This window comes from Phoca vitulina, unplaced genomic scaffold (assembly GCF_004348235.1).
Source record: "Phoca vitulina isolate PV1807 unplaced genomic scaffold, GSC_HSeal_1.0 scaffold5, whole genome shotgun sequence".
Taxonomy (NCBI): Eukaryota; Metazoa; Chordata; class Mammalia; order Carnivora; family Phocidae; genus Phoca; species Phoca vitulina.
In genome coordinates this window covers 72,356,816-72,383,108 of record NW_022589708.1, presented here as the reverse complement: position 1 = coordinate 72,383,108, position 26,293 = coordinate 72,356,816, and the positions used below count along the sequence as shown (strand labels likewise).

General features: G+C 35.2%; 1 protein-coding gene across 6 annotated transcripts in view; it reads left to right on the top strand.

Annotated features, from left to right (window-relative positions):
• PAN3 (poly(A) specific ribonuclease subunit PAN3) overlaps positions 1-26,293 on the top strand; it is a 130,009-nt gene that overhangs the window by 84,561 nt on the left and 19,155 nt on the right. For 3 of the 6 annotated variants that reach the window (XM_032403287.1, XM_032403283.1, XM_032403289.1), the window contains 9 exons: positions 6,813-7,060; positions 8,184-8,240; positions 9,420-9,524; positions 10,354-10,411; positions 19,004-19,165; positions 19,397-19,513; positions 19,600-19,701; positions 23,513-23,678; positions 24,987-25,077. In XM_032403287.1, coding sequence (XP_032259178.1) covers positions 6,813-7,060; positions 8,184-8,240; positions 9,420-9,524; positions 10,354-10,411; positions 19,004-19,165; positions 19,397-19,513; positions 19,600-19,701; positions 23,513-23,678; positions 24,987-25,077 — 1,106 coding nt within the window. The remainder of the gene's footprint in view (positions 1-6,812; positions 7,061-8,183; positions 8,241-9,419; positions 9,525-10,353; positions 10,412-19,003; positions 19,166-19,396; positions 19,514-19,599; positions 19,702-23,512; positions 23,679-24,986; positions 25,078-26,293) is intronic. The other 3 variants (XM_032403288.1, XM_032403285.1, XM_032403284.1) reach the window with 2 other exon arrangements.

Below are 26,293 nucleotides of genomic sequence, written 5' to 3'. Positions count from 1 at the left end.
TTTTCATTTTATGGCTTTGAATTGTTTACCATTATCATGTCAATTAAAAAGTCTCAGTTGATAGGTATTGTCAAATTGTTTTCCAAAAGACTGTGATAACTGATATTACAAGTGTGTGACAGTATTTATATGCTACCCACCTTTTTAATTGTCTAAATAAACTTTTTAATCTATGCCAGTCTGAGAGGAGGCCAGTGATAATGCTGGTTTTAATTTGTGTCTCTTTGTTAGTGAATAACAGTATCTTTTTACATATTTTAGGCATTAAATTTTCTTGTCTACAAACTGACTAGTAGTGTAATTTTTCCTTTTTCTTTTGGTTGCTTTCTGTTTTCTTAATGATTTTAAGAACTACATTAAGCAGATTAGCCTTTTTTTAAGTGTTGGAAATATCTTTTTTTGCCGTGTAGGAAATTTATTTTTGAAGAGGTTAAATTGATTAACATTTTCTTTTGACTTTTTCATTTTGTGTCTTCATAACATTATATTTTTAAAAATATTCTTTGAAGTACTTTTCTTGAACTCTTAAATATTCAGTCTGAATGTTTATCTGAAATTTATGTGGGAAAAGTGAACGAAAGGGTCAGTTGCTTATACCTGTTTTATCTAAATAACTATCTTTGCTTATGTCTGTATTCATTCTGTCATTTAGTGACAGCAGTAAGTTATATCTGACTGCTGTCCTCTCCTCCACTAAAGTTTGAAATGTCACCTTTATCTTATTTCTTCATATGTATTTGAGGTCTAATTTTGTGCCCATTCTGTTGTATTGACCCACTCTTTATGTGACTCTTTATCAAACATTTTTATTACTGTAGCTCTGGTCACTTTTTACTATCTTCTGGTCTTATACTTTATTCTTCTTTTACTTTTTATTCTTTTGCTGTACTTAATTTTCTTTAATAATTTTCCTGGCTATTCTTAATGTTTATTTTTCCACATAGATATAATTGGTTTGGCTTTATATTGAACTAGCATTAGTTAAGGGTAGAATTGAAATCTTTATAACAAGTAAGTACGGGTATTTATTTCCTTTTGTTCAAGTTACCTTTTGTTTCTGTTAGTTAGTAGGGTTGTAACCTCTTCTTAATACAAGCCCTATATTTCTAGTTAATTATATACCTAGATTTTTATGTGTTGTTTGTTGGTTGAGGTAAAACCCACAAATCATGAAATTCACCCTTTCAGAGTTTACAGTTCAGTGGTGAATATGCTAACATATTCATAGTTGTGTAGCCATCATTACTATCTAATTCCACAACATTTCTTCACCCTAAAAGAAAACTTCATACCCGTTAGTAGTTACTCCCCATTTTCTCTATCTCTAGTCCTTGGAAAGCACTAATTGACTTCAGGTCTTTATAAAGGATTTGCCTGTTCTGGACATATCATATAAATAGAATCATACAGTTCATGACCTTTTGTGTCTGGCTGCTTTCACTTAACAATGTTTTCAAGGTTCATCCATGTTATAGCATAATATCAGATTCCCCACCCCTTTTATGGGTGAATAACATTTCATTGTATGGATGGATCAGATTTTATTTACACATTTATCAGTTGATAGACATTTGAGTTGTTTCCATTTTTTGACTATTATGCATAATGCTGTTATGAACATCCAGGTACAAGTGTGCGTTTGAACATGTTTTCAGTTCTCTTGGATAACATACTTAGGAGTGGAATTGCTGGGTCATATGATAACTATGCTTAACAATTTGAAGAACTGCCAAACTGTTTTCCAAAGTGACTGCATCATTTTACATTCCCACCAGCAATGTATGAGGATTTCCGATTTTCCATTTGCTCGCTAATATTTGTTACTGTCCTTGGTTTTGATTGTATCCTAGTGGCATGAGGTGGTTTTGTGGTTGTGATTTGCATGTTTCTAATGACTGATGATGTTGAGCTTCTTTTATATGCTTAATTGCCATTTGTGTATCTTCTTTGGAAAATCCTTTGGCTTTATGTTGAACTAGCCAAACATCCTTTGCCTGTTTTTAAATTTATTTTTATTGTTGAGTCATAAGAGTTCTTTATATATTCTGCATATTAGCCAGTTATTGAATTTTCCCTTTAATTTCAGTGATTATATTTTTCACTCTCAAAAGAGTCTAATTCTGTTTAAGAAGAACAAATATTCTGTTCCTTCATGATGTTTGTCATTTCTCTCATGTCTTTAATCATTTTAGTTTTATGTCTTACAGCGTTCTGTTTTCTGAGATTCCTTTTTCTCAGGGTATTAATTCTCAAGTATATTGTGCATGCAGACTCCTACTTTGGGAGTTCTTTTAAAAAGCGGGGTTGTTTTTCTGGGGAGAGATCTTGTCTGTTCTGGGTTGTGGAAGCATTCATCAGAACAGTTGGTGTTTGCTTCATGCAAGTGTCCCGTGCAGTTCAAGCTTTATGTTACTTTCTCACTGGGATGCCTGTGACATGTCTCCTGGGAATTTTATCTCCTCTACCTGCGCCTGATATAGGCACAGTGTTCTTCTCTCTCGACACAACCCCAGCCTTCTCCTTTCCTCCATCTCTCTTCCACAAGCAAGCTTACTTTTTGCCTCTCATGGGCCAGTAGGTAGAAAGAAGTTTTCTCATCCTATATTCACTGATGTTGCAGCTTTTCCAGACTTCTGGGCTTCACACTGATATTAGAGCTCCATTCCACACGTGTTATGGGCTGAAGGCCATGTTTCCTATTCTCATGTGGGCATTAAAGCCTCAATTAGCCTAGGTTTTTTCTCAAACCTTCCACAGTATAACCTCTTAATTCCATATTTTTCTTTAATTTCTTATCTTGGAGTTTTTTGTTGTTGTTCCTTTTTACCTCAGCTATACTTTAATTTGGGTCATATTATATCTCATAGTTCCGTGTATTCACAGCATTGATAGGGGTTGAGGGGAGGGTATCATGTTAGCTCAGTCTCTCATTTCCCAGAAACAGTATTGTCCTAACTGGTTGTTTGTACTTAGGAGTGCTGTTCATTTACTATATATTAATATTGTAACCATTTGCTTTAATGAATTCTGTCATTTTTTTTTTTTTAAGATTTTATTTATTTATTTGACAGAGAGAGACACAGTGAGAGAGGGAACACAAGCAGGGGGAGTGGGAGAGGGAGAAGCAGGCTTCCTGCCGCCGAGCAGGGAGCCTGATGCGGGGCTCGATGCCAGGTCCCTGGGATCAGGACCTGAGCCGAAGGCAGACGCTTAATGACTGAGCCACCCAGGCGCCCCAAAATCTGTCATTATTTACAAGAGTCTTTTTTGTTGGTTTTCTTGGGTTTTTCAGGTATAGAATCATGTCATCCAAAAACACTGATACTTTGTATATTAGCCTTGATGTTTTTTTAATATCATTTCTTACATTTTGTTAATTGTTCTGGTTAACTCCTCCAGGGAGCATCTCTTTACTATTTCCTCACTTTTATTTGAATTAGGATACATTTAAGAGAAGATTTTTAAAATGTTCTAAAGCAGTTAATTTAACATATATGACTTAAGTCTCACAGTTTGCATATTCACCTAATAAATTATAATGTAGTTATGGTATATGATGTCACCAAAATGTCATTCTAAGAGTATACTACAAAAACTAACACAAGCAATAAATACAAAAATGAAATACTTCTAAGTCATCTTTTTTTAAATACAAATTTTCATTCTTCCAGATTGTCTCTTACAGTATCCTCAGTGGTTACTATATTTGCTTAAGTGTTCTGGTGGTTGAGTACCAGTAAGAGCAGGGTGTTGGTGTTGTAATAACCACAAGTAGCCCTTATCCCCAGTATAAGGAAAGCTAGAACTTATAAAGGAGTATTTACATGTGAGAGAGATGAAACCAAATCTGTTCATTTTAATTCATCTTTATTTTTGACTACTCGTTTCTGTAGTATGGTTCTACTCCTTTGTGCTGTTTATAATTTAGTGTTGTATCTAGGTGGTTGACATTAAGTATGTTGTGGCTATTGTCTTCATAGTAGTTAGGTACAGAATACCTCTCTTCGAGCAGATGTGTGCATATTTTACTCAGTTCTTTAACGTGTTTGTAAACTATTCTGGTGACACAAAGCTGTGCCTTATGTGACTAGGTTTGATGTTTCAGTAATTCAGGGGTTAATTTCATTTTTAGCTCCATATACATTTAAATATCCTGTTGCCCCTATGGGTAGTGATGCTTAATAGTGTACATGTTTTATTTTGAATGTGTTTAAATAACTGTAGTCTGCCTCAGCTCAGATATATGAACTCAGATTTCAGTGCTGCAACTTTCTATTAGAATAGCTACAAAATTAAAAATTCTTAAGAGAAAGCTTGTTACTTTACAACTTAAAAATTCTATACTGTGAATTTCCTTCTTAACTGACCACAGATTGTTTTTGGTAATCTTTTGCCATGTATTCAACCTTAAAGAGAGATTCTTTTGTCTCACTTGCACACCTACTTTGATGTCAGAATCTTTCCCTGCACCCCATGCTGCACCTCCTCCACCCCATGTGGCTTATGTAGTCACTAATGCTACTACTATGGACAATGGATCCCCTTTCTACTCTCTAGTACAAGACTTAGGAACTGGGTGACTGGATAGCATATTGGCTAAGAGCATAAGCTTTGGAATCAACAGACCTGAGTTGAGTCTTGATTCTTTTGTTTAATAACCTATATTAGTCCTTAAAATAAATTTAAAAACTTTTTTAATGTTTTCTTTGCAGTGAGGTGAATACTATATACCTACCTCACAGGGTTGTTGTGAGGATTACATATACTGATGTATATGAAGTACTTTTATTAGTGCCCGCCACAATGAAAGTGCTCAAGAATTGGTAGCTATATTTGTTGCTGTTGCTTAATTTAAAGGTAGTAAACAAATTTATTCATCTTTGGTGACTTGGCCAGTTTTGTCTTGGAAAGACTTGGACACTAGCTTTAGGAAAACTATCTTAAATGCATTTCATATTAGGTAAGTGGGGAGTATTTATCTTTTGAAAATAGTTCAGTAATTCAATTTTTGCTCTATGGATTAACCTGCAATTAAATGTGTAATACAGAGTTAGAAAAACAGAACTCTGGAACAGTTTTTGTTTTTTTTTTAAATATGCTTATATCTTAATATAGTAGCTTGGCTTCCTTACAAATAATGATTTTTTGAAAGGGGGTTTAGATTTTTAAAGTCTCTCTTAGACACATTTAAGACATACTTGAGAATCCCTGGCCTGTTTTAATGTCAATGCGGTAGACATTGTGTTATTCAGTTAGGAGTGTTACGTTTGGAGTTTGGAGACTTGGGTTTGAGCCAAGAGGCTTTGCTGTTGAATTTGCACAAATGTCACTGGTCAAATCAAAAAACCTCTTCATGTCTGAATTCTGATCTCTCCTGTGGTGCTTGTAACTTGACCTGCCTCACCTGCCTAACTCATTTAGTTGCTCAGAAAATCAGACAAAATAATTATGTTAAGGCTCTTTAAAAAATGCAGAGGGCTATCCGGAGTAAAAATAAGTGTTATCTCAGTTCTCACTTTAGTTTTGTCTACCTACATCTTTCCAAAAAACAGTGTTGGTGTTTGTTTTTTGAATGCCTCAAAATTGAAATTCATGTCCCTGTTAATTATATTTCTCTGATCAGAGGCATTTTGGTATAAACATTTTCCTTGCATTGTAAGATGGCATATTACTCTAAGGTGTGGGTTTTAGTCTTTTCCCAAATGGCCAGAAAACAGTTTGTGGATAAGCCAAGTTTTTCAAGAAGTGTAACTGTAGCTCTAGAAACCCTTTTCGATCTCTGCTCAGAACTGATCACCTCCATTAAGCCTTTGATTAATTCTACCTGGTTTTAATTAATTTGCATTCCATCTGCATTTATGCATGTAGTTTGCAGTATCTTAATTTATATTTTGAGTGTTTTTGTAAGTCATTTTTTGTCTTTTACATGTGACCTGGTCTTGTTTTCTCAGCTAGCTTGGAATCTCCTGAAGGGTTAAGACAATTATCCTTTCCCTTTCTTCACCTTAGAATCATAATAGAGGATGCCTTACAAAAAATGGTTTCTTACTAGTTGTGTTTGGATAGAACTTCTGTTAGAACCTAGTGGCATCAACTAGCCTAATTTTACAAAGTTAGGCATCTGCAGAAATTTTCATTTGTATTAGTATATGCCTGTTTAAAGACAAAGGCATCAGAACAGTATATCGCTTGACTGAAAAACAATGTGTAAGCTGTCATGTATTTCAGCTAAGACTAGACTTAATTGTTTTGCTTTTTCAAACCATTCTGTTAATTGTATTTGGCCAAAAGAAACCTAGTAAATCTCATTAAATAGTTTGATTTTTAATACTGTACTACTTTAGGGTAATGTGGTATTTGTATTGTTAATAGCCATAGTTTTAAATGATTCTTCACAAAAAGGGAATTGGGCCCTGTATGAAAGAAAGGCTTCTATAAAGGCTTATAAAAAGGCTTTTAAAGAGTCCCAGTTTGTTATTTCTCGTTTTTCCATTAAATTATTTTGTTAAATTACTAATGATTCTTACTATTGAAGTTTCTCATGTAAACCTTGATATGGAGGAGACTATTCTTGCAATACATTTCCTAGTTTATTTGGAAATGTCTATCTTTGAAAAAAGAAACGTCGTTACATTTGCTTTCATCAGAGCTTTCTCTAAAACAAACCAAGATAAAATTATGGCTTTTATTTTTGCACTTGAATTTGCTAAAGATGATGTTTCTTCCAAATGAATGTTTGCATTTTATTTTCCAGATGTGTTTCTTTAAAACCAATTTTTGCTCCCTAAGAAACATTTTTACATCTTCCTCAGGAATGTCCTTGTCTGCTGGATCTTCCCCTCTTCATTCTCCCAAGATCACTCCGCATACTTCTCCTGCCCCCAGAAGAAGAAGTCACACTCCAAATCCAGCAAATTACATGGTGCCTTCTAGTGCCTCTACACCTGTTAATAATCCTGTTTCTCAGACTCCATCTTCTGGTCAGGTGATCCAAAAGGAAACTGTCGGTGGGACGACTTATTTCTATACAGACACAACCCCAGCACCTTTGACTGGAATGGTATGTCTGCATTAAAGGAGAAGTGATAGTACTCTTACAACAGTTCCTTCTTATTAATGAGATTAATAAGGAGGTTTACCCCCCTTGCATCTTTTTATTGTGATGTGAAAAAGTGAGTATTTGATTTTCTAACTTAGATGATAATTCTAATCTCATCTCTTCAAAGTAAACTGTTTCTGCAGTAATAGTAACTCCAGTTTTGGACAAACCTGGTTTTAATCACAGATTAGATTCAAGCTCTAGTTTAGTACTTCATGGCATGTTTTGCTCATGGGGTTACCTAGTACTTGTGCTAGCTAGAGTTGACGTTTGCTACATTTGTTTATAGGTACAGGTAGTTTTACCTCTAGTAAAGAAGTCAGAGAAAGTAGATGGTTTCTTATCATAGTTACTGAAAGCAAACTGATGATTAACTCTTGCTTCAGGTGAGGCAGTGATTTAATCTCTAGATCTCTGGATAGTGGAGGACGCATAGTAATAAGAGGTCTCCAATATGGGTTATTGGTAAGGAGGGAGGAAGCCCCGGGGGAGCCCTGATCATGGATGAGGAAAGAGCTAACAAAGGAGGGAGAAGGGAAAGGGCAGAGAGGGAAATGTCGTCACGTTCCACAAATTGTACCTTTTAGCTTCATTGTTGTGTCCACGTTCAAAAATTGTTTTTTAAATGGTACAGTAAAATAAGTAATAGTTGAAGAGCTTGTGAGTTAGAAAGCCAAATTCCATTAAAACACAAGAGCTGATCTAAATTGTAGACATTTGACATAATTACAGATTATAGATTTAGATGAAAAGTATACTTGGATTTTAGTAAGCAGATTTTGATCTCAAGTTAAATTAATGGTTTATTTTGATTAATATTTTACTAAAAGGCAATTTGAATGGGAAGATGACAGAGTTCTTTAATGTTTTTTAAGAGTCTCAGTCCTGCCATTGTTTTGTGACTTTTGAATCTTAGTACCTCTGAGCCCATTTTCCCAGTTGTAAATGGGGATACTACCTGACCTCCTTATGAGATATAAATGTGAAAACATTTATAGAAGTAATTGTAAATTATGTAAAATGCTTTTTAAAAACTAATAAATAGCTAATAGTTTTGTTCTGTTTTGTTTTGTTTTTTGGTCAGAGATCTTTCAAAAATTATCACAGAACAGCTTGCCGAACAGAAGGCCAAATAATTGAGGTAGAGTAGAGACTTTCCTTGGTTCTTTCAAGTAAGAATTCCATCAATGTTTTACCTTTTTTGGGGGTTTATTATATTTTATAATTATTTACATTTTTATTATATTTTATCATATTTGTAGAAAGAGAAAATTTAATCTATAAAGAGGTTCTTTTGTCACAAAACTGTCTCAACTGTTTTTGTAGAGATTATATATGGCACATTTTTATGATGTTTTTACCCTTCAGACAACTCTTAAAAATATGCTATGGTAAACCTGAGGTGGCTAAGCCAAACTGTGCTATCTGGTGTGAGAAAACCAAGGCAATAAAAAGGAGGTATTATTCTCCCTACAGATATAGTTTAAAGGAAACCTTACAGGTATTGCAAAACCACTTCCTGGTTGAGATCCAGAGCAAGAGGAATCATCTGAGGGCAGCAGAAATTTCATAGAGGAAAAAAAAGTGTTTCAGCTTTTAAAATGAAAAAAGAAAAGATAGTTTAGAATGTACGTCGATTTTGTGTCAGGGACCAGTGAAGAGGAAGGAGAGGCAGAGGGAAAAGAGAAGAAGCAGGGGGTGGGGAAGAATTCAGTTCCAAGAAGCTGGAAGATTTAGTAATTTGGCTATAGTTTGCCCAGACAGTATTTAAGTAGATTGTTGCACCCTTCTCTTCCCCTAAGCTGCAGACCCAGACCCAGAGTAAGTCAGTTGGTCCTCTCTGCTGTTGCAGTGTGAAGTGTTTAACCAGTATGTACATAACAGTTTGTTTAGGTTGGCCACAAAAAGCCCTTCATGGGGGTGGCTCTTTGGGGAGCTAGGGCAAGTGTCACCTCATTATCTGACTGAATCCAAACACTTCTTCCTCTCCTCCAACTGCTTTAAAAAATATTTACAAACTATATAACTCTTCTTCCAGAGAGCAGTTTTGGCTTCTCATTGGAAGTTAAATTTTATTGTATCTGAAGAAATATTTCCTTTCTCGTTAGATTTTTAAATACATTATCACAAGATTATTTTTAAAGTGAGTTCATTCAAAAAGTATACTAATAACAGCTCTTCTGAGGTGTTTAATTCATTATCATTAAAATGTATCCATTTATTTATCACTGTTAAAGATTAAAACTTTATCAAAACAATGATAAAGCTCATCAATTGAGAGCAATTGGTTATTACATTTTCCCCCTCCCTACCTTTTTAGGTATTTCCAAACTATCATATTTATCCTCCAACTGCACCTCATGTTGCTTATATGCAACCAAAAGCAAATGCACCTTCCTTCTTCATGGCTGATGAACTCCGACAGGTATGCTTTCAGAATCCCTGGTGGAAATACTTAATGTCTGTTGTGCTTTACCAAACAACTGGAGAAAGAACAAAGCTCTTTTCAAATCATACAATTTAATCAAATATGCTGTACTAAAGCAGATAGAATTTAGAATTTATGAGTTCTCATTGATATATTTATTTAAGGAAACCTGTTTTTCAAGAAAATTAAAGTATGTGTTTAGGACATAAAACAGAAAAGCTATTTAAATCGGCCACCTTTTTGCACTTCATATCCTATACATTGAAAGGTCTCTCTAAAATATATTAAATAAATTATTTAAATGGTTTCTAACCTTCAGACAACTTTTTGCTAATATCTATAGGATGAGAATAAGTAGTTTGGCCTAGAAATAAACCGCATTTTAAAAGAGCTTAATATTTTCTATAAAGTAGGTTTTATAAAATAATTTAGTTTTTTTTAAGGTAAACTAATCTAGGTATTATTTGATATGTAGAATTTCATTTTATACTTATATTCTCAGAAAAATTTTTATTCCACAGAAGTAAGTTGTACCAGTATAGTGTTGATGAGTGAATTATTGACAAGTTAGAATTGGCCTTGAGTTTTGAGCCAGAGTTAGTTATGTGGTTTGGGTTATATAGCACAGCTACTTAACCCTAACCCTAATTTTGGGTAGGTCTATCTATTTAGACATTTTATCATTATTAGAAATGTCATTTCATGTTATCAACATTAAAAGTACACATACCAAAAAACATTAATACTTAACGTTATTTAGTTATAATAGAAAATCAGATTTCAGAAGCTATGTTAATATGTAAATATACTTGTTTTCTTTTCTTAGGAGCTGATTAACAGGCATTTAATAACAATGGCTCAAATTGATCAAGCAGATATGCCAGGTAAAATGTGTGTTGCTTCATCCTTTTAAAGGATATTATAATCTTTATGTACATGTTTTATGTCTTGAACAGCAATTGCTATTTGAAATCTACTTTTGAAGAGTTCCAAGATGCCACTGATCATCTAGTTCATTTCACTTCTATATGCGACAGTATTCTAGTTTGTCAAAAAAAATTAGGTGGTTTTAGAATTCATGGTGATTTACCTCACTGTGCACTAAAATATTAGTGTCTTCTGAAACTTGATGAAATATGGGTACTTAAACAGAGGGGGAAGGTAATTATTATTTTTGAAACTATGGTGTACCAGACAGTGTGCTAATTAAATTCTTTATATGTCTTACTTTCTCACAGAAATTTTATGACATAGACATGAATACTATCTTTTCCCTCTTATGTATGAGGAAAACTGAAGTTGACAGGAAGGCTAAGTAACTTGCCATTTAAGACCAATGGCTAGTAATCAGTTGGTTGGGTCAGAATTTAAACCTGGGTTTTTCCGACTGTACCATAGTGATTCTTAGAATGCAATTAAAATCTCTTTCCCTAGCTTATTCCGTATATAGCAAGATTAAATATGGTATAATTTAGCAAAACTTTATAAATAAAGTAGTAGGAATACATTTGCCATAGAGATAATCTCAAAACATGTGGTTGTAATCAAGGATTCTGTATACTCCACTGTGCATCTTGTTGATTGCTAAAGAATTAAAAGGAATATGTCTAGCTATTATGCCTTAAGACCAATCTTTTCAGTTTAGATGGATAGGGAACTTACCTCTCATAGCCTTTGAGGTTTTCAGGTTGGAATTTTCCTTAATTATTTAACATTGTCTAAGGGTAAAAGAAGAAAAGAAAACTGGGTGTATTTTTGCCTTTCCAGTCTTTATGATTGCAATTATGTGTAAATAATATGACTGTAGATTAGACATAATTTGAAATTGTAATCGAATTTAGGAAATAGCTGGATATAAGATTAATACATGTCAGTTAAGTTTCTATAGACCAATAGCCAATAACTGCAAAATATAATGAAAAGAAAAGGTGTTATTTACAGTCGTTTCAGGTTATCAGTAGCTAGGAATAAATGCAGCAAAAGATATGTGAGATCTCAATGGGGGAGACTTACTAAGAGATATTAAGTAAGATGAATAAATAGAGTAAAATACTATATTGTAAATAGGAAGACACAATGATTAAGATGTCAGGTTTTCTAAACTGATGTAAAAGTTCAGTATAATTGCAGTCAACCATGTGAGCTGTTTTTAATCGTAATTCTTCTGACACCTATTTCATGTCCTATTTATTAAGGACTCAGTCCCACAGAACTACTCCTACTTCAGATGCCAGCTGAAATGGGTTATCCAGGCTACCCATGCTCTGTGGGGCCAACTACAAATTTGGGGGTTTCCACAACCACTACCACCACTTCCCCATCCCCCCACCCCACCAGTTCAGTAATTTGCTAGAATTAGACTCACTTTAGGTACTACTGCTGGTTTAGTATAGAGCATACAACTCAGGAACAGCCAAATAGAAGAGATGTCTAGGGCAAAATAAGGTGGGGGCGGGGGATGGGGGACGGGGACTTCCATACCCTTTCCAGGTGTGTCACCCTCCTAGTACCTCAGTGTGTTCACCAACTTCTAAACTCTTTGAACCGCACTGTTTAGGGTTTGTTTTTGTTTTTTTAATTGAAGTTTCATTGTATGAGTATGGTTGATGAAATCTTTAGCTTTTGGTGATGAACTGAATCTTCAGCTTCTTTGTCCTCCCTGGGGGTTAGGAGAGAGGGCTGAAAGTTCCAAGCTTCTAATCAAAGTTTGGTCTTTATTATTTTTAAATTATATTATGGCATATCAAAGCTTTTCATAGTATATGATAAAATTTATCAAAGAGTAAAGGGAAGACTACCCAAGGTACTTTGAAGATGATGATGAAAAATCTGGGCGTATTGAGGGAAGGGAGGCATAGTTTGAGTCTGTAATAACTAAAATAATGTGAATGGGGCATGGAGCACTGGGTTAGACAAATTGGTTAATGAACCAGGCTAAGGAGAGCCTAGACACATTCTGTGGTACACGTAGCATGTCAGTGGGGAAAGAAGGCATTGGAAAAAAATGGTTTTCTTTATGGTAAAAGATAAAATTGGATCATTATCTTTAACCAGATCTTGAAAATCAACTCCAAATTGATTAAGAACTTAACTCTATAAAACAAAACTTTAGAAACTCTTACTATAAAATCTTGGTGAATAGATTTAATATTCCAGTGGGGAAAGATTTCCCATACAGAAGACAAAGATCATTGGCTTTTAAAGAAAATACTGATAAATTTTACTAAATTAGAATTGAAAACAATCCAAAGATACTCAGAGTAAAGAAAAAACCTGGAAGAAGATATTTACACAGCTGGCAAGGAATATAAGAAACACAATCCAGTAAGAGCATAAATGGCTCAGTTGAAAAAGGGCCAAAAGATAGGAATAGGCATGTGAAGAAAGAGGAAATTCACATGACCAATAAATGTATGACAAGATGTTGAACATCATTGATCATTAGGGGAAAATACAAATAAGATATCATTTTATTTATTTATTTGTCTATTTAAAGATTATATTTATTTGAGAGAGAGAACAAACAGTGGGGAGGAGCAAAGGGAGAGAGAGAGAGGGAGAAGCAGACTCCCTGCTGAGCAGGAAGCCCAATGAGGGGCTCTATTCCAGGACCTGGAGATCATGACCTGAGCCAAAGGCAGACACTTAACCGACTGAGCCGCCCAGGCACCTGATTTTAAAGCCTGGTCGTATAAAGTGTTAGGATATGGACCTACGGGTTCTCCAGTACATTGCTGTTGGTACTAGAAATTGGTGAACCTGTTACCACTTTGGAAAACTCCTAAAGCTGTGTACGCTATGATCCAGTAGTTCTCTTCCTGGAAATACGTAAACTCCTATACATTTTCAAATGCAAAATGTGTAAAGTATCCATAACATTGTTGCTTAAAATAGCAGAAACTTTGATCAATCCAAATGAATTGTGATATTGTCAGATAACGGAATATTGTACAGCAGCTTAAATGAAGAAAGTTCGCTGACGTGCAGCAATACAGAAGACTCTTAGTAATGTCATAGTAAGTAAAGTTAGTTGCAAGAGACTACATATAGCATGATAGCCTTTTGTAAAGTTAAAATTATAATATGTGTTTACATTTATGTAAATGTATGTGTATATACATATGTGTATATTTATATGTAATAAAACTATAAAAAGAGAAGGAAGTGAGAGAAGGAAGGCAGAGGTTGGTAGAGAGCCATATATTTAGATGTAAGTTAAAATAAAGGTCTGAGCTTTTGTTTTGAGTGCTGAGTTTGTAGATGCTTATTATGTTATTAAGAATAATTAACTAAATAAAAGCAGGCCCTGCATAGACATGAACCAGTGATTCGAGTGTCACAAGCTAAAGGTTATGGTTAATCCAATTCTGTGCCCCCATGTTCAACAAGTTTTTTTTTTAACATGATACAGGAAATGTTAATGCTGAAGATAACAATAACAAAGACTTGTGTACATTATATAGAACTAAATTATTTCTTAAATTCAGTAAAATAGCTGCCTTCAAATATTATTATTTTCTTTATTTTCTTTTCTTTTATTATGTTAGTCATCATACATCATTAGTTTTTGATGTAGTGTTCCGTGATTCATTGTTTTCTTATAACACCCAGTGCTCCATGCAGTACGTGCCCTCCTTAATACCCATCACCAGGCTAACCCATCCCCCCACCCCTCTCCCCTCTAAAACCCTCAGTTTGTTTCTCGGAGTCCATAGTCTCTCATGGTTCGTCTCCCCCTCCAATTTCCCCCCCCTTCATTTTCCCCTTCCTTCTCCTAATGTCCTCCATGCTATTCCTTATGTTCCACAAATAAGTGAAACCATGTGGTAATTGACTTTCTCTGCTTGACTTATTTCACTTAGCATAATCGCCTCCAGTCCCATCCATGTTGATGTAAAAATTGGGTATTCATCCTTTCTGATGGCTGAGTAATATTCCATTGTATATATGGACCACATCTTCTTAATCCATTCATCTGTTGAAGGGCATCTCGGCTCTTTCCACAGTTTGGCTATTGCAGACATTGCTGCTATGAACATTAGGGTGCATATGGCCCTTCTTTTCACTACATCTGTGTCTTTGGGGTAAATACCCAGTAGTGCAATGGCTGGGTCATAGGGTAGCTCTATTTTAAATTTTCTGACGCACCTCCACACTGTTTTCCAAAGTGGCTGTACCGACTCGCATTCCCACCAACAGTGTAAGAGGGTTCCCCTTTCACCACAACCTCTCCAACATTTGTTGTTTCTTGCCTTGTCAATTTTTGCCATTCTAACTGGTGTAAGGTGGTATCTCAGTGTGGTTTTGATTTGAATTTCCCTGATGGCTAATGATGATGCATGTTCAACAAATTTTAATAAATGCTTTTTTTTTTTCCTTTCACTGGTCTAACTGCTCTTTTTCACGTCTTATGTTTACTATTAATCTTCATCTCATGTTGGCTCATTTATTAATGTTTGGTCTTGCTGTTTTTTTTCTCTCTCCTTTTTCTATTCCGTACTTTATACTCCCACCAGATTAGTACTTCTCAACTTTGAAATCAAAATTGATTTCCTGTAGATCAGGGGTTCTCCACCAGGAATGATTTTCCCCCTTCATTTGGCAATGTCTGGAACAGTTTTGGTTGTCACATCTGTCAGTGGAGTGCTACTGGCTACTAGTGGGTTGCTTAACACCCTACAATACATAAAACAGTCCACAACAACAAGAGTGATCCAGTCTGATATGTCCATAGTGCTGAGGTTGAGAAACCATAGTGAGTCTCAGGTATTCAGTATCTTAGATCCAGCCTATCATTGTATGATTCTTTGAGGGGAAGTAGGGTTGGATAGAGCAAAGACACTGACATTTTCTTTTTTTATCATTATATTTAATATTATTTGGTGGAATTGGACCCCAGACTAAAACTTGGGGCTGAACTAGAGAGTACAGCTTTGTCCATAGTCTTCCAAGTTGATTTTCTTTACTTTGATTTTTGATACTTAACGGTGATTTAGGCATCCCCTTTTATTCATAAAGGCACTTCCCTTTATTCATACTTAATTTTGTGCATTTGTTCAATTGAACTAGGAACAAAGAAAGAGCAGAACAACCATGAATAGTCCTGTCAGTGGAAACATTTGGTTTTTAAGGTTAATATTAGACTGTATATGATTATTTCAGGGTGGAGTGAGAAATAATAGTGTTAAAAGGTGACTCTTTGAAGCAGGGTAAAATCGTAATGTACAGACATAAAAATAAGTATTTTGAAGATTTTATTTAAGTCATGAGGAGCCGTTTATAAGACCTGTTATAGAGCAGGAATATTGAAATGAATGTGCAAACTGGCTTTTTCATGGAGGACAGGAGTTATTTTTCAGTGCTAACAGTTAGCTACGTATAGTTTACAGGGGTGTAAAATATGTCTCATAGCATCAGAATCAGACACTGGAAGGATATCCTTTGGATAGTGCCTAGTTTTCTACTGATCCACAGTTTTTGTTTTGTTTTGTTTTCCTGTAATGTAGAGAATTCAGCATGTCTTGTTTCAAAGTACAAATAGGGATAAAGGAGTTAAGAGTGTAAGATTTTTAGTTGATTTTGTGCCTCATTCACTCTCTCTGTCACATTGATGCTATGCGTACCACTGCTTGGCATAGTGAGTGTCAAGTCCTTAGCATAGCATTTAAATTTCCCTCTGATCCAATCCCAACATAACTCTCTCAGCTTTTTCTCCACTTTGCACCTCCTCCGTGGTGGTATACCCTGTTCTCCCACCACATGAGATTTCACAGTTCCTGAACACAGTGTACACATTCAGGCATGGTGGTGGTGATTCTCTTTATTCCCTTGCCATCAAGCAAAGCACTCTTTTCAGCTCGTTTTAGCTCACTGAAAGCAGTCTCATCCTTCAGTTTGTAGTATACGTACCAAATCTTCTGTTAGATCGTTCCTAGTATCCTTGGGAATGGCTCCCTTCTCCCTTCTGTTTCCACGTGTAGTGGTTCTCAAAATGTGGTCCTTGACCCAGCAGTGTCTTTTCATTATCACCTGGAAACTTGTTAGAATTGCAAATTCTCAGGCCCTACTTTAGACCTACTAAATAAACACTGGGCATGGGGCCCAGCAAACTGTGAATTAACAAGCCTCTGTGATTCTGAGGGGTGCTAAAGTTTAAGGACCAGTGCTGCGGTGAGTTGTACTTGTTTCATAGCTATTTTCCTTGTACTGTATTATGTTTTATATAAATCTCTGTCGTTTGTTTTTTTCTAAGCGTCTTGATAAGAACGCATATTTCATTAATATGGGTTCACTAATACATAGTAGGCACTCATGACATTTTTACTATTTTGAAATTAATGACTTCCTCTTTATTAGATGCTCCTCATGAAATAACCAGGAAACAAAATTTATTCATCATCTGTATGTGGAAATTACAGTGATCATTAAAATGATAAATGGGCAGAAGTTACAGCTATATTCCCTTGTGTGTCTACCTCCCTTATACTGCTTTATTTCAGAAGAACGTGCCACTTGACCTTGTTTTGAAAGTTAGATTGAATCAGTGTTTGTTTTGCACTATGGCCAAAGTGCCGTCTGCAGGTTAAGAGCATAAGACTATAGAATCATAGTCCTGAGTTTGCATCCCAACTCATTCTCTAGATGTGTGATCCTTATTTTCCTTACTTATGAAATAGTTCTGTCTCATATGGTTTCAAAATTAAGAGATAGTGAATGTAAGAATTTAGCAAAGGCTAAATTAGCCTTAGCAAAGGCTAAGAGGGGTCATTTTGAACCTGTCTTCTGGAATGATAGTTTTCTTAATAGGGTTTCACATGTATTTCTTAACAGGTGTAAGTCAAAAATTATTAGTTGTTTTTGTCTATGAGTTTTTTAAAGGAGATTTATTGTTGTGTTTTAAAAATAGTGTTAAACAGGGGCGCCTGTGTGGCTCAGTTGGCTAAGTGTCTTGACTCTTGATTTCATCTCAGGTCATGATTTCAGGGTTGTGAGATCAAGCCTGTTGTTGGGCTCTGCATTCAGTGTGGAGCCTGCTTAAGATTCTCTCCCTCTCCCTCGGCCCTCCCTCCCCCCTCCCTGCTTGCATGAGCACGTTCTCTCTCTCTCTCTAATAAAAAATAAAAATAAAAAATAAAAACAGTGTTAAACATATTTATTGTAGCAAGTTTGGCAAGTATGGACTAGTAGTATAAAGAAGAGTATAAAAATCATCCCACTCAGAGATTATAATTGTTAAAGTTTTTGCTTTATTCCTTAGATGATTTTCTGTGCATATTCTTCATGTTCACTTAACTTGCTTTTCATTTGAAATATCGTGAACATTCCTAAGTCACTCAAGATATTTAACAGAATGGAAGCTGTCCAATTGGAAAATGTAATTTGATTGTATGTAAAGCATTAAAAAAAACTTGTCATTTTGGATTGTAAAACCAATACATGTTTGTTCTAGAAAATAGCAATAAAGAAGGGAAAAGAAATTGCCTATACTCTATAGAGAAGCCAGCCACTGAATAAATTTAGTCTTTATAAGAAACAACAAATTGGGGTTCAAGATAAATAGTTTTTTTAATACCTAACCAGAGTATCATGAGCAAATTCCAGTGCATTATCCCAGTTATTCTTAAATATAATTTTTCTTACTTTGAGGAACATGGAAAAAGCATGATGGTAAAGTTGTTTTCATTTTCTTTCTTATATATTGCGGGGGATTAAAATTGTGCTATTTTACCCCATGGTTGAAAGTTTTGATAGATTGCTGTATTTATACAAACATACACACAACGAACATATTCTGCATACACACTCGTCAATTTAATGTTACTTGTTTTGAATTTCTTTACACTTTAAAAAGCAAGAATTCATATGCTTAACACCACTGTCTAAATATATTTTGTGTAAACTAAAACATTTAAAGAAGCAAAATCTATCTTGATTTTTATTGAACATCAGAATCAGAAATGTTTATTTATTTATTTTTTAAAATATTTATTTATTTGACACGGGGTGGGGGGAGAACAAGCAGGGGGAGCAGCACAGGAAGAGGGAGAAGCAGGCTCTTCGCTGTGCAGGGAGTCCGATGCGGGGCTCGATCCCAGAACCCCAGGATCATGACCTGAGCTGAAGGCAGACACTTAACCGATTGAGCCACCCAGGTGCCCCAGAATTAGAAATGTTTAACATCTCTAAGTGATAGCATAAATTGTTTCTAATAGCTGAGAAACAGAGTTGTATTGTGCTATTAGAGATAAATGTTTTCGAGTGTATGAAATCTGGTTGTTCTTTCATTGTTTTATAATGCCTATTTTAATTGGTAGTGAAGCCAGTTTGTTTTATAGAATTGTTATGAATGTTGACACTTCCAGAATTCAAAAGTATGTTTTGATAATGGTGGTTTATGGTAGATTGGGTTTCTTTATTACTCTGAGAGATTGATGAATATCAGGAAGTTAAAGTTGTCTTCCTATGAATTACTCTAGCAGTCCCTACAGAAGTTGACAGCTACCATAGCCTATTCCCTCTAGAACCACTGCCACCACCCAACCGGATACAGAAATCAAGTAATTTTGGATACATTACATCTTGCTACAAAGCTGTAAATAGCAAAGATGATCTGCCATATTGCCTTCGGAGGATACATGGTAAGGAGATAAATTATCCTCTTTTTGAAGCATGCTCTTGAGGCTAAGATTTCTGAAATATTCCTGCATATATTTATTTACTTAATATGAAAGTTTAAAGGATAATAAATTTATTTCATTTGAAAATTAGTAGCTCATAAATGATATGTAACATGGCTTTTTCTTCACATTTCTGATGGAATAAAGGGGAGGTGTCATTTACAGTTTAGTTCAAAAGGTTTTCTTTTTCAGGTTTTCGTCTTGTTAACACGAAGTGCATGGTGTTGGTCGATATGTGGAAAAAAATTCAGCACTCAAATATTGTAACCTTGCGTGAAGTATTTACCACTAAAGCATTTGCAGAGCCTTGTGAGTAATTTGTACTGTCTTTCTGCTTATGGGCTTCATTATTTGAAGCCAGATTGCAGTAATGAGTGTTTGTGTTTTATTTTAAGCTCTTGTGTTTGCATATGATTTCCATGCTGGAGGAGAGACTATGATGAGCAGACACTTTAATGACCCTAATGCTGATGCCTATTTCACAAAGAGAAAGTGGGGTAAGAAAAAGATGCAAGCACGCTATATTTTGACAAATGCTTTTGCTCTGTGGAAGAGTAGTTTTGTATTTTAAAATGCATGTAAATCTGTCCCTGTAATCATAGTGCATTTTAAAAAGAAATGTCTCAAAGAATTGAAGTCAATCCGTAACCAGCTGGGAAATAGTGTATTGTGTGTATAGACTGAGATGAAGATGGGGTGGGCAAGACTCATGGAGGTATCTGAAGTCTAAATAACTGAGAATATGATAAAAGTTCTTTCCTCTTAAACATTTTTTTTCTTTTAAAAATACAATGCTTTCTGAAGAAAGACGGTTTGGAAAATGATGCCTGTAGCTTCACTGCCCAAAGCACAGCCATTATCATCTCTTCCTATATTTCTTTCCAGTCTTGGTTTTTTGTTTTGTTTTGTTTTTTGGGTTCCTGTCACGTCATTTCCTTTTATCATTTTGTGTCATTGCATCTTTCATTTATTATAAGTATTTTCCCCCTAAGTTTTATATTTTCTGAATATAATTTAATGACTCATAGTCCAGTGTGACTGTATATCATTTATGAAATGATTTCCCTAAACAAATGCTTTTTTTTTAAAGGTAGGACTCCATGTTACTTAAGGAATTAGTCTTCAAAATAATTTCTCAGGTAGCATTTACTTAAGCAGGGAATATTTTCTTTTTTTGCCCCTTTCCAATATTTATAGTTCAAATACTGCAAAGAACCAAAAATATTGTAATTATGGTTAATTAGTAAATGTTTATTAAAGGGTAAAATAGCTTCAGAGTAAAAGTAGGCCCATTTTGAGATGTCTTTTAATTAACTTATGTATTTGGGGAAGAAAAATGTATGTATCATTTTCTTGCTTGGGGATAGGAAAGAAGCATTGAATTCTTTTTAAAAAATGTTTATTACTGAAGTTGACAAACCATTGCATTTTTTACTGTGGTTTTTAATCTCTTAAAGATTTTCTTGAATACATACTGAGAGAAATTGAGGAAGAAAGATGTGAGTGAGTCCACATTATAGTATCTTTTGGATTGTGACTCCTTTAATTGTGGATAAAAATATATTATTTCTGTTTACTTTGCTTTCTGACAGTTGGAAGAAGAAAGCTGTGGTTACATGGCTGTTTCACGTTAAAAATCTGGTCATATGGTGTGGTCATTTTTTTTCCTTTTGCCATGTCATCTGTAGACACATACATAATTTTGTTGAAGGGGATGTGGTGTAACTTTTCCTATAGATGAATATAGCTGTAGTTGTTCAAGTTTATTTTAGTAGTAACACCTGTGAGATGACTGTTGGCTTTAATTTATAGCTGGGTTTCTCAACCTCAGCACTGTTGACATTTAGGGCTGGAGAATGATTTTGTGGGGGCTGTCCTGTGCATTCCAGGATGTTAAGCAGCATCCCTGGCCTCCACCCTCTAGATGCCAGTAGCAAGCCCCTTCTCCAGTAGCGACACCAAAAATATCTCCATACATTGCCAAATGTTACCTGGGGAGCAGGATTAACCCTTGTTGAGAACCACTGATTATAGCACTCCTTTCTAGTTTGTTTGTTTTTTAATCTTTTTTTTGGTGTTGACTGATTACTTGATATATACATTTTCACAGGAACCATTCCTTTTTCTGGTATTTGAAAATATCGTTTGAACAGTAGTAGTTTCCCCTTACATACTGTATATACTTGAATTTGTAGTAACTTCTAATATAAGGCAATTGTCAGTTTTCCTATTGTGAATATTAAAAGATGAAAAAAAGTGTGTGTATAAACTTTTCGAGAGACATAGATGGAAGTCTAATGTTTTCTTATACTATTTAATTTAACTTGGTACAAAGTAAAAGATTGTACATTATAAGAAATATACTAATTAGGAAAATGGGAATAATAATCATACCATACTGTATTATAGGGGTTATGAGAGGTTTAAAATGAGACAAAGTGGGTCAAGTAACCTCTGCTGCTGTTAACAATATAAAGGTTAAGACAGAATCTGGCACAGAGTAATAAGCAAGCACTGTGTTTGCTATAAATGCTCTTTTTCCTTATTACCACATTTATTAAATAGTTTTATTTAAACTCTTCATAGTCCTCTTGGATGATGTCTTGGCATTTATCACTACAGCCACTTTTTGAGTTATTTAACACTGTTTTCCAGATTGTATTATTTTCAGTCTGTCCAAATGGAGGGAAAGCAGTTTTTGAATTTTGTATTTGCTTTTTCTTGGAAATGTTATCCCAAGCCACAAATTTGCTCTTTACTATCTCTGCAATTAACCATTTAACTGTGTTGCTTTTATACCTAATTCACAAAAAATTTGTTTACAATCATAAGAACACTTGAATTTATGTCATATTCCCTGAAATAATTTAAAAATCTGCATTAAATTTATGTGGCTCCTTTTCCACTGATTTAAGGATTAACAGTGACCCAGGAAATAGTATCAAGAAGTACTTAAGAGTTGAGGGGCACCTGGGTGGCTCAGTTAAGCACCCAACTCTTGATTTTGGCTCAAGTCATGATCTCAGAGTCATGAAATTGAGCCCCGCATCGGGCTCTGTGCTGGGCATGGAGCCTGATTAAGATTCTCTCTTTCCCCCTCTCTGTCTGCCCCTCCTCCCCAACTCCTTCCCACCCCTGCTTGTGTGCCTGTTCTCTCTCTCTCTCTCCCTCTCTGTCTCTCTCTCAAAAAAAAGCTGATAGAATCAAAATGATTACACTCATGGTAGGTCGGATTATTTTTGTTTCATTATTAGACATAAGTGATATTCAGTGTTTTACATTTATATTTTTATGAGTTGGATACCATCCTGTCTAACTGACATGGCTGTAAGAGAGGAGGCTGGGCAGTTTATGGAGAATAAGAAAATATTCAGCATAAATGATGGTAGAGACTTTTATTTTTCTTTCAAGCCACAGAATGAACAGTTCTCACCTGCCTGAACAATAATATAGGCTAGGATTATTACTATTATTTTTTAAAGATTTTATTTATTTATTTGACAGAGAGAGAGCGAGAGAGGGAACACAAGCAGGGGGGAGTGGGAGAGGGAGAAGCAGGCTTCCCGTGGAGCAGGGACCCCGATGTAGGGCTCAATCCCAGGACACTGGGATTATGACCTGAGGTGAAGGCAGATGCATAATGACTGAGCCACCCAGGCGCCCTAGGCTAGGATTATTTTAAGTAAAATAATAATCTTCACCTTTGCTGTTTTTATTCAGAATTTACGTTTACATTTATTTGGTTCACAGTTAAATATAAATTCTTTAAATAATTTTGTTTATTGTTCAGTAATTACAATGCTCACAGAAAAGAGCACTTCAGTGAGAACTCTTCTGCTGCTAACAGTATAAAGGTATAATCTCATAAATAGGAAATTGGGGTTTGTCTCTAATTTCTTACTAATAGACTAAACCATATATATATATACACACACACACATAAAACATTATATACATATGATAAACCTTACGTATAAAAACACCATATCTGTATCTATCTATATATATATATACATATATATAAAAGTTGACAAGTTGCGGGGCACCTGAGTGGCTCAGTTGGTTAAGCGTCCGCCTTCAGCTCAGGTCATGATCCTGGGGACCTGGGATGGAGCCCCACATAGGGCTCCCTGCTCAGTGGGAAGCCTGCTTCTCCCTCTCACTCTCCCTCTGTGCTCTCTCTCTCTCTCAAATAAATAAATAAATTGACAGATTTTGCCATGATACATGAATTTTTTTTTGTTAATTTTGGTTTGAATGTTTTAGTCTTTTAGTTGGTTATTTAAAAGATGTCCTTTTTGCTTTTAGGTCAACACGATGGACCATTGCCCAGACAGCATGCAGGATTATTGCCAGAGTCTCTTATTTGGGCATATATTGTCCAACTGAGTTCCGCATTGCGTACCATTCACACAGCAGGTTTGGCATGTCGAGTTATGGACCCAACAAAGATTCTGATAACTGGCAAAACAAGGTACTAGCATTTTGAGTTTTGGCTTCTTTGTTGAGCATCTAACCTATGACAGTTTAGTAAACAAAACATGATGATTTGTTGTAATTCTACCTTTTCATATATTCCATCCAGAACAACTGCTATGACTTTGAGTTCATTTGTAAGTTTAAAAAAAAATGTTGAATTCTTAAAAAAATGCCTGGTTATTAACCAAGAATCTTGTAAGGGTTTGGGAGATAGTTAGGGTTGGGGGGATATAGACATAATATCAATATAGTTTTCTATGTATAACCGTGGTTCTCCGATTAGAGCATGAAACAGAATTACCTGGAGGGCTCATTAATAAGCACACTTTACTGGCCTCCACCCCAGACTTCTCATTCAGTAGGCCTGAGAATTTACATTTCCAACAAGTTCTTAGGTGATGCTGTTCCTGCTCACTGGGTCCCATGCTTTGAGAACCACTGATACAAAGTTAAGTAACAGCCCTTGACTTCACCAGAGTTTTATTTGAATTGCTGTAATTTTGAGAGTTATCTTGGACAGCATAGCATAAAGAACTCAAGATCTGGTACTTACCTGGTTATCTGGGTTCATCATATCTTAAGTTTGTTAGTTGCTATTTATATGATCCCGAGCAAGTTCTGTAACTTCTGTGTATGCAACAACCTTGTAAGACAGCTACTATTATTATCTGTCCCACATTTATAAGATACCTGTCTCATAAGATTATTGAGAGGATTGAATGATTAATACATGTGAATGGTGCCTAATACATCTTCAGCAAATGTTAGAAAGCTAATTAGTTCTCTTGCATGAATAACTAATAAAGAAGCAGCTTGCTGTGATGAAAAGACCACTGGCATGGTAGTCAAAGATGTGAGTTATAGGGGCGCCTGGGTGGCTCAGTCGTTAAGCGTCTGCCTTCAGCTCAGGTCATGATCCCAGGGTCCTGGGATCGAGCACCGCATCGGGCTCCCTGCTCGGCGGGAGGCCTGCTTCTCCCTCTCCCACTCCCACTGCTTGTGCTCCCTCTCTCGCGGTCTCTCTCTGTGTCAAATAAATAAATAAAATCTTTAAAAAAAAAAAAAAGATGTGAGTTATAGTCCTGGCTTTATCAGTTTCTGGCTTCTATAACCTTATAGGCCTATCACTTAGTGTTTATGAGCCTTAATTTCCAACTCATCTCTAAAATGGTGTTTGATAGAGGTTCCATGGGGAGGTTAGACTAGATAATATTCTGAGATCCTTCCTAATAATATAGGAAATGTTAAATTTTTAAAAAAATCTCATTTTAATAATTTTCTTTAAATTCTCTGGTCTTTAAAGGTTGCGAGTAAATTGTGTTGGAGTTTTTGATGTTTTAACATTTGATAACAGTCAGAATAATAATCCATTGGCATTAATGGCTCAATACCAGGTGAGTAAGAATGAACATGGATACTTCCTTAATAACTTAAGGCTTGATTTTCTTTTAAGACAAATTTTATTTATTTTAAAGTGTTTTGGGGGTTTTAAGTCTAGATTTCAATTTATTCTGGGGGTGTCTCTATGCCAACTTTGAACATGTATTCTTAATCACTGGTGTATGTAGTGTAGAGCCCTTACAAGTGGGAATAGAGAAAGTTAATGACAGTGTCAAAGACAAACTGTTCGAATGAAAATGTATTTATGTGATGAGGAAATTTGTACTCAGCATAGATTAAAACAGATTAATTAGTTGAATAAATGATATTAAATGCCATTTTCCTTTTTTTCAGTTCTTTAATGTGTTAATCATAGCTGTTATTTTTACTTTTAGATATTGTCCCACTACCAATCCAAAAATTTTAGCAGTATTTTCGAAGGAAAATTGTTGTATTGCCATTTTCTAAATAATTTTTTCTTTTGCATACTCACTTCTTGTATATAATCAGAATTTGGTTCTAGTCTAGTCATAATAATAGTGTAGATTTAGGCCCCTCTTATGTTTTTAGCTGTTTATTTCATACTTCTTGATTAATGTAAGGTATAGGAGAATACCCTGTCTCTGCAGGGAATGTTAAGTGTAGTTGCTTTTGCCTTGATGATTCTGTGCAAGTAACGTGGCTCTGTAAAGTAATTATTTCAAATTCATTATTGCAGTACTTCACATTTTTTGGAGGACATGCAGGTGCTGTTTTAAGACAATGTTAATTCTTTTTGTATAAGAAATTTTTGGTGCTTCTGAACATTTATTAACTGATAGAGGTTTAATGTAAGGCAGAATCTCTTAATTACATGGAGAAAAACACTTTATCTTTTCATTGCCCTTCTCATTTTCACTTCCTTTGTTTAAATCTTTGAAAGAAGATTTTAGGTTTGCTTTATATTATAAGACAAAATTTCGAACAAAAAGGAAAAGACAGAATGAGAAGTAGCGTCTAAGTAGTGCCTAGTAATCCTATTCATGTGTAAACCTCTTTTGCTGCAGAACCAGGGACAGTACAGTCCCCAAGACTTAGAGCCACTCATCACATTGAGTTGTATGCAGACTTTTCACATCTTCCTTCCCCTCTGCTCCTGCCCAGCCAAACTCAGCAGCAGCCAAGCTGTCCTGGTTGGTAGCACCATCTAGTGGGCACCACACAGAATTTGACTACCCCCCCCCCCCCCCA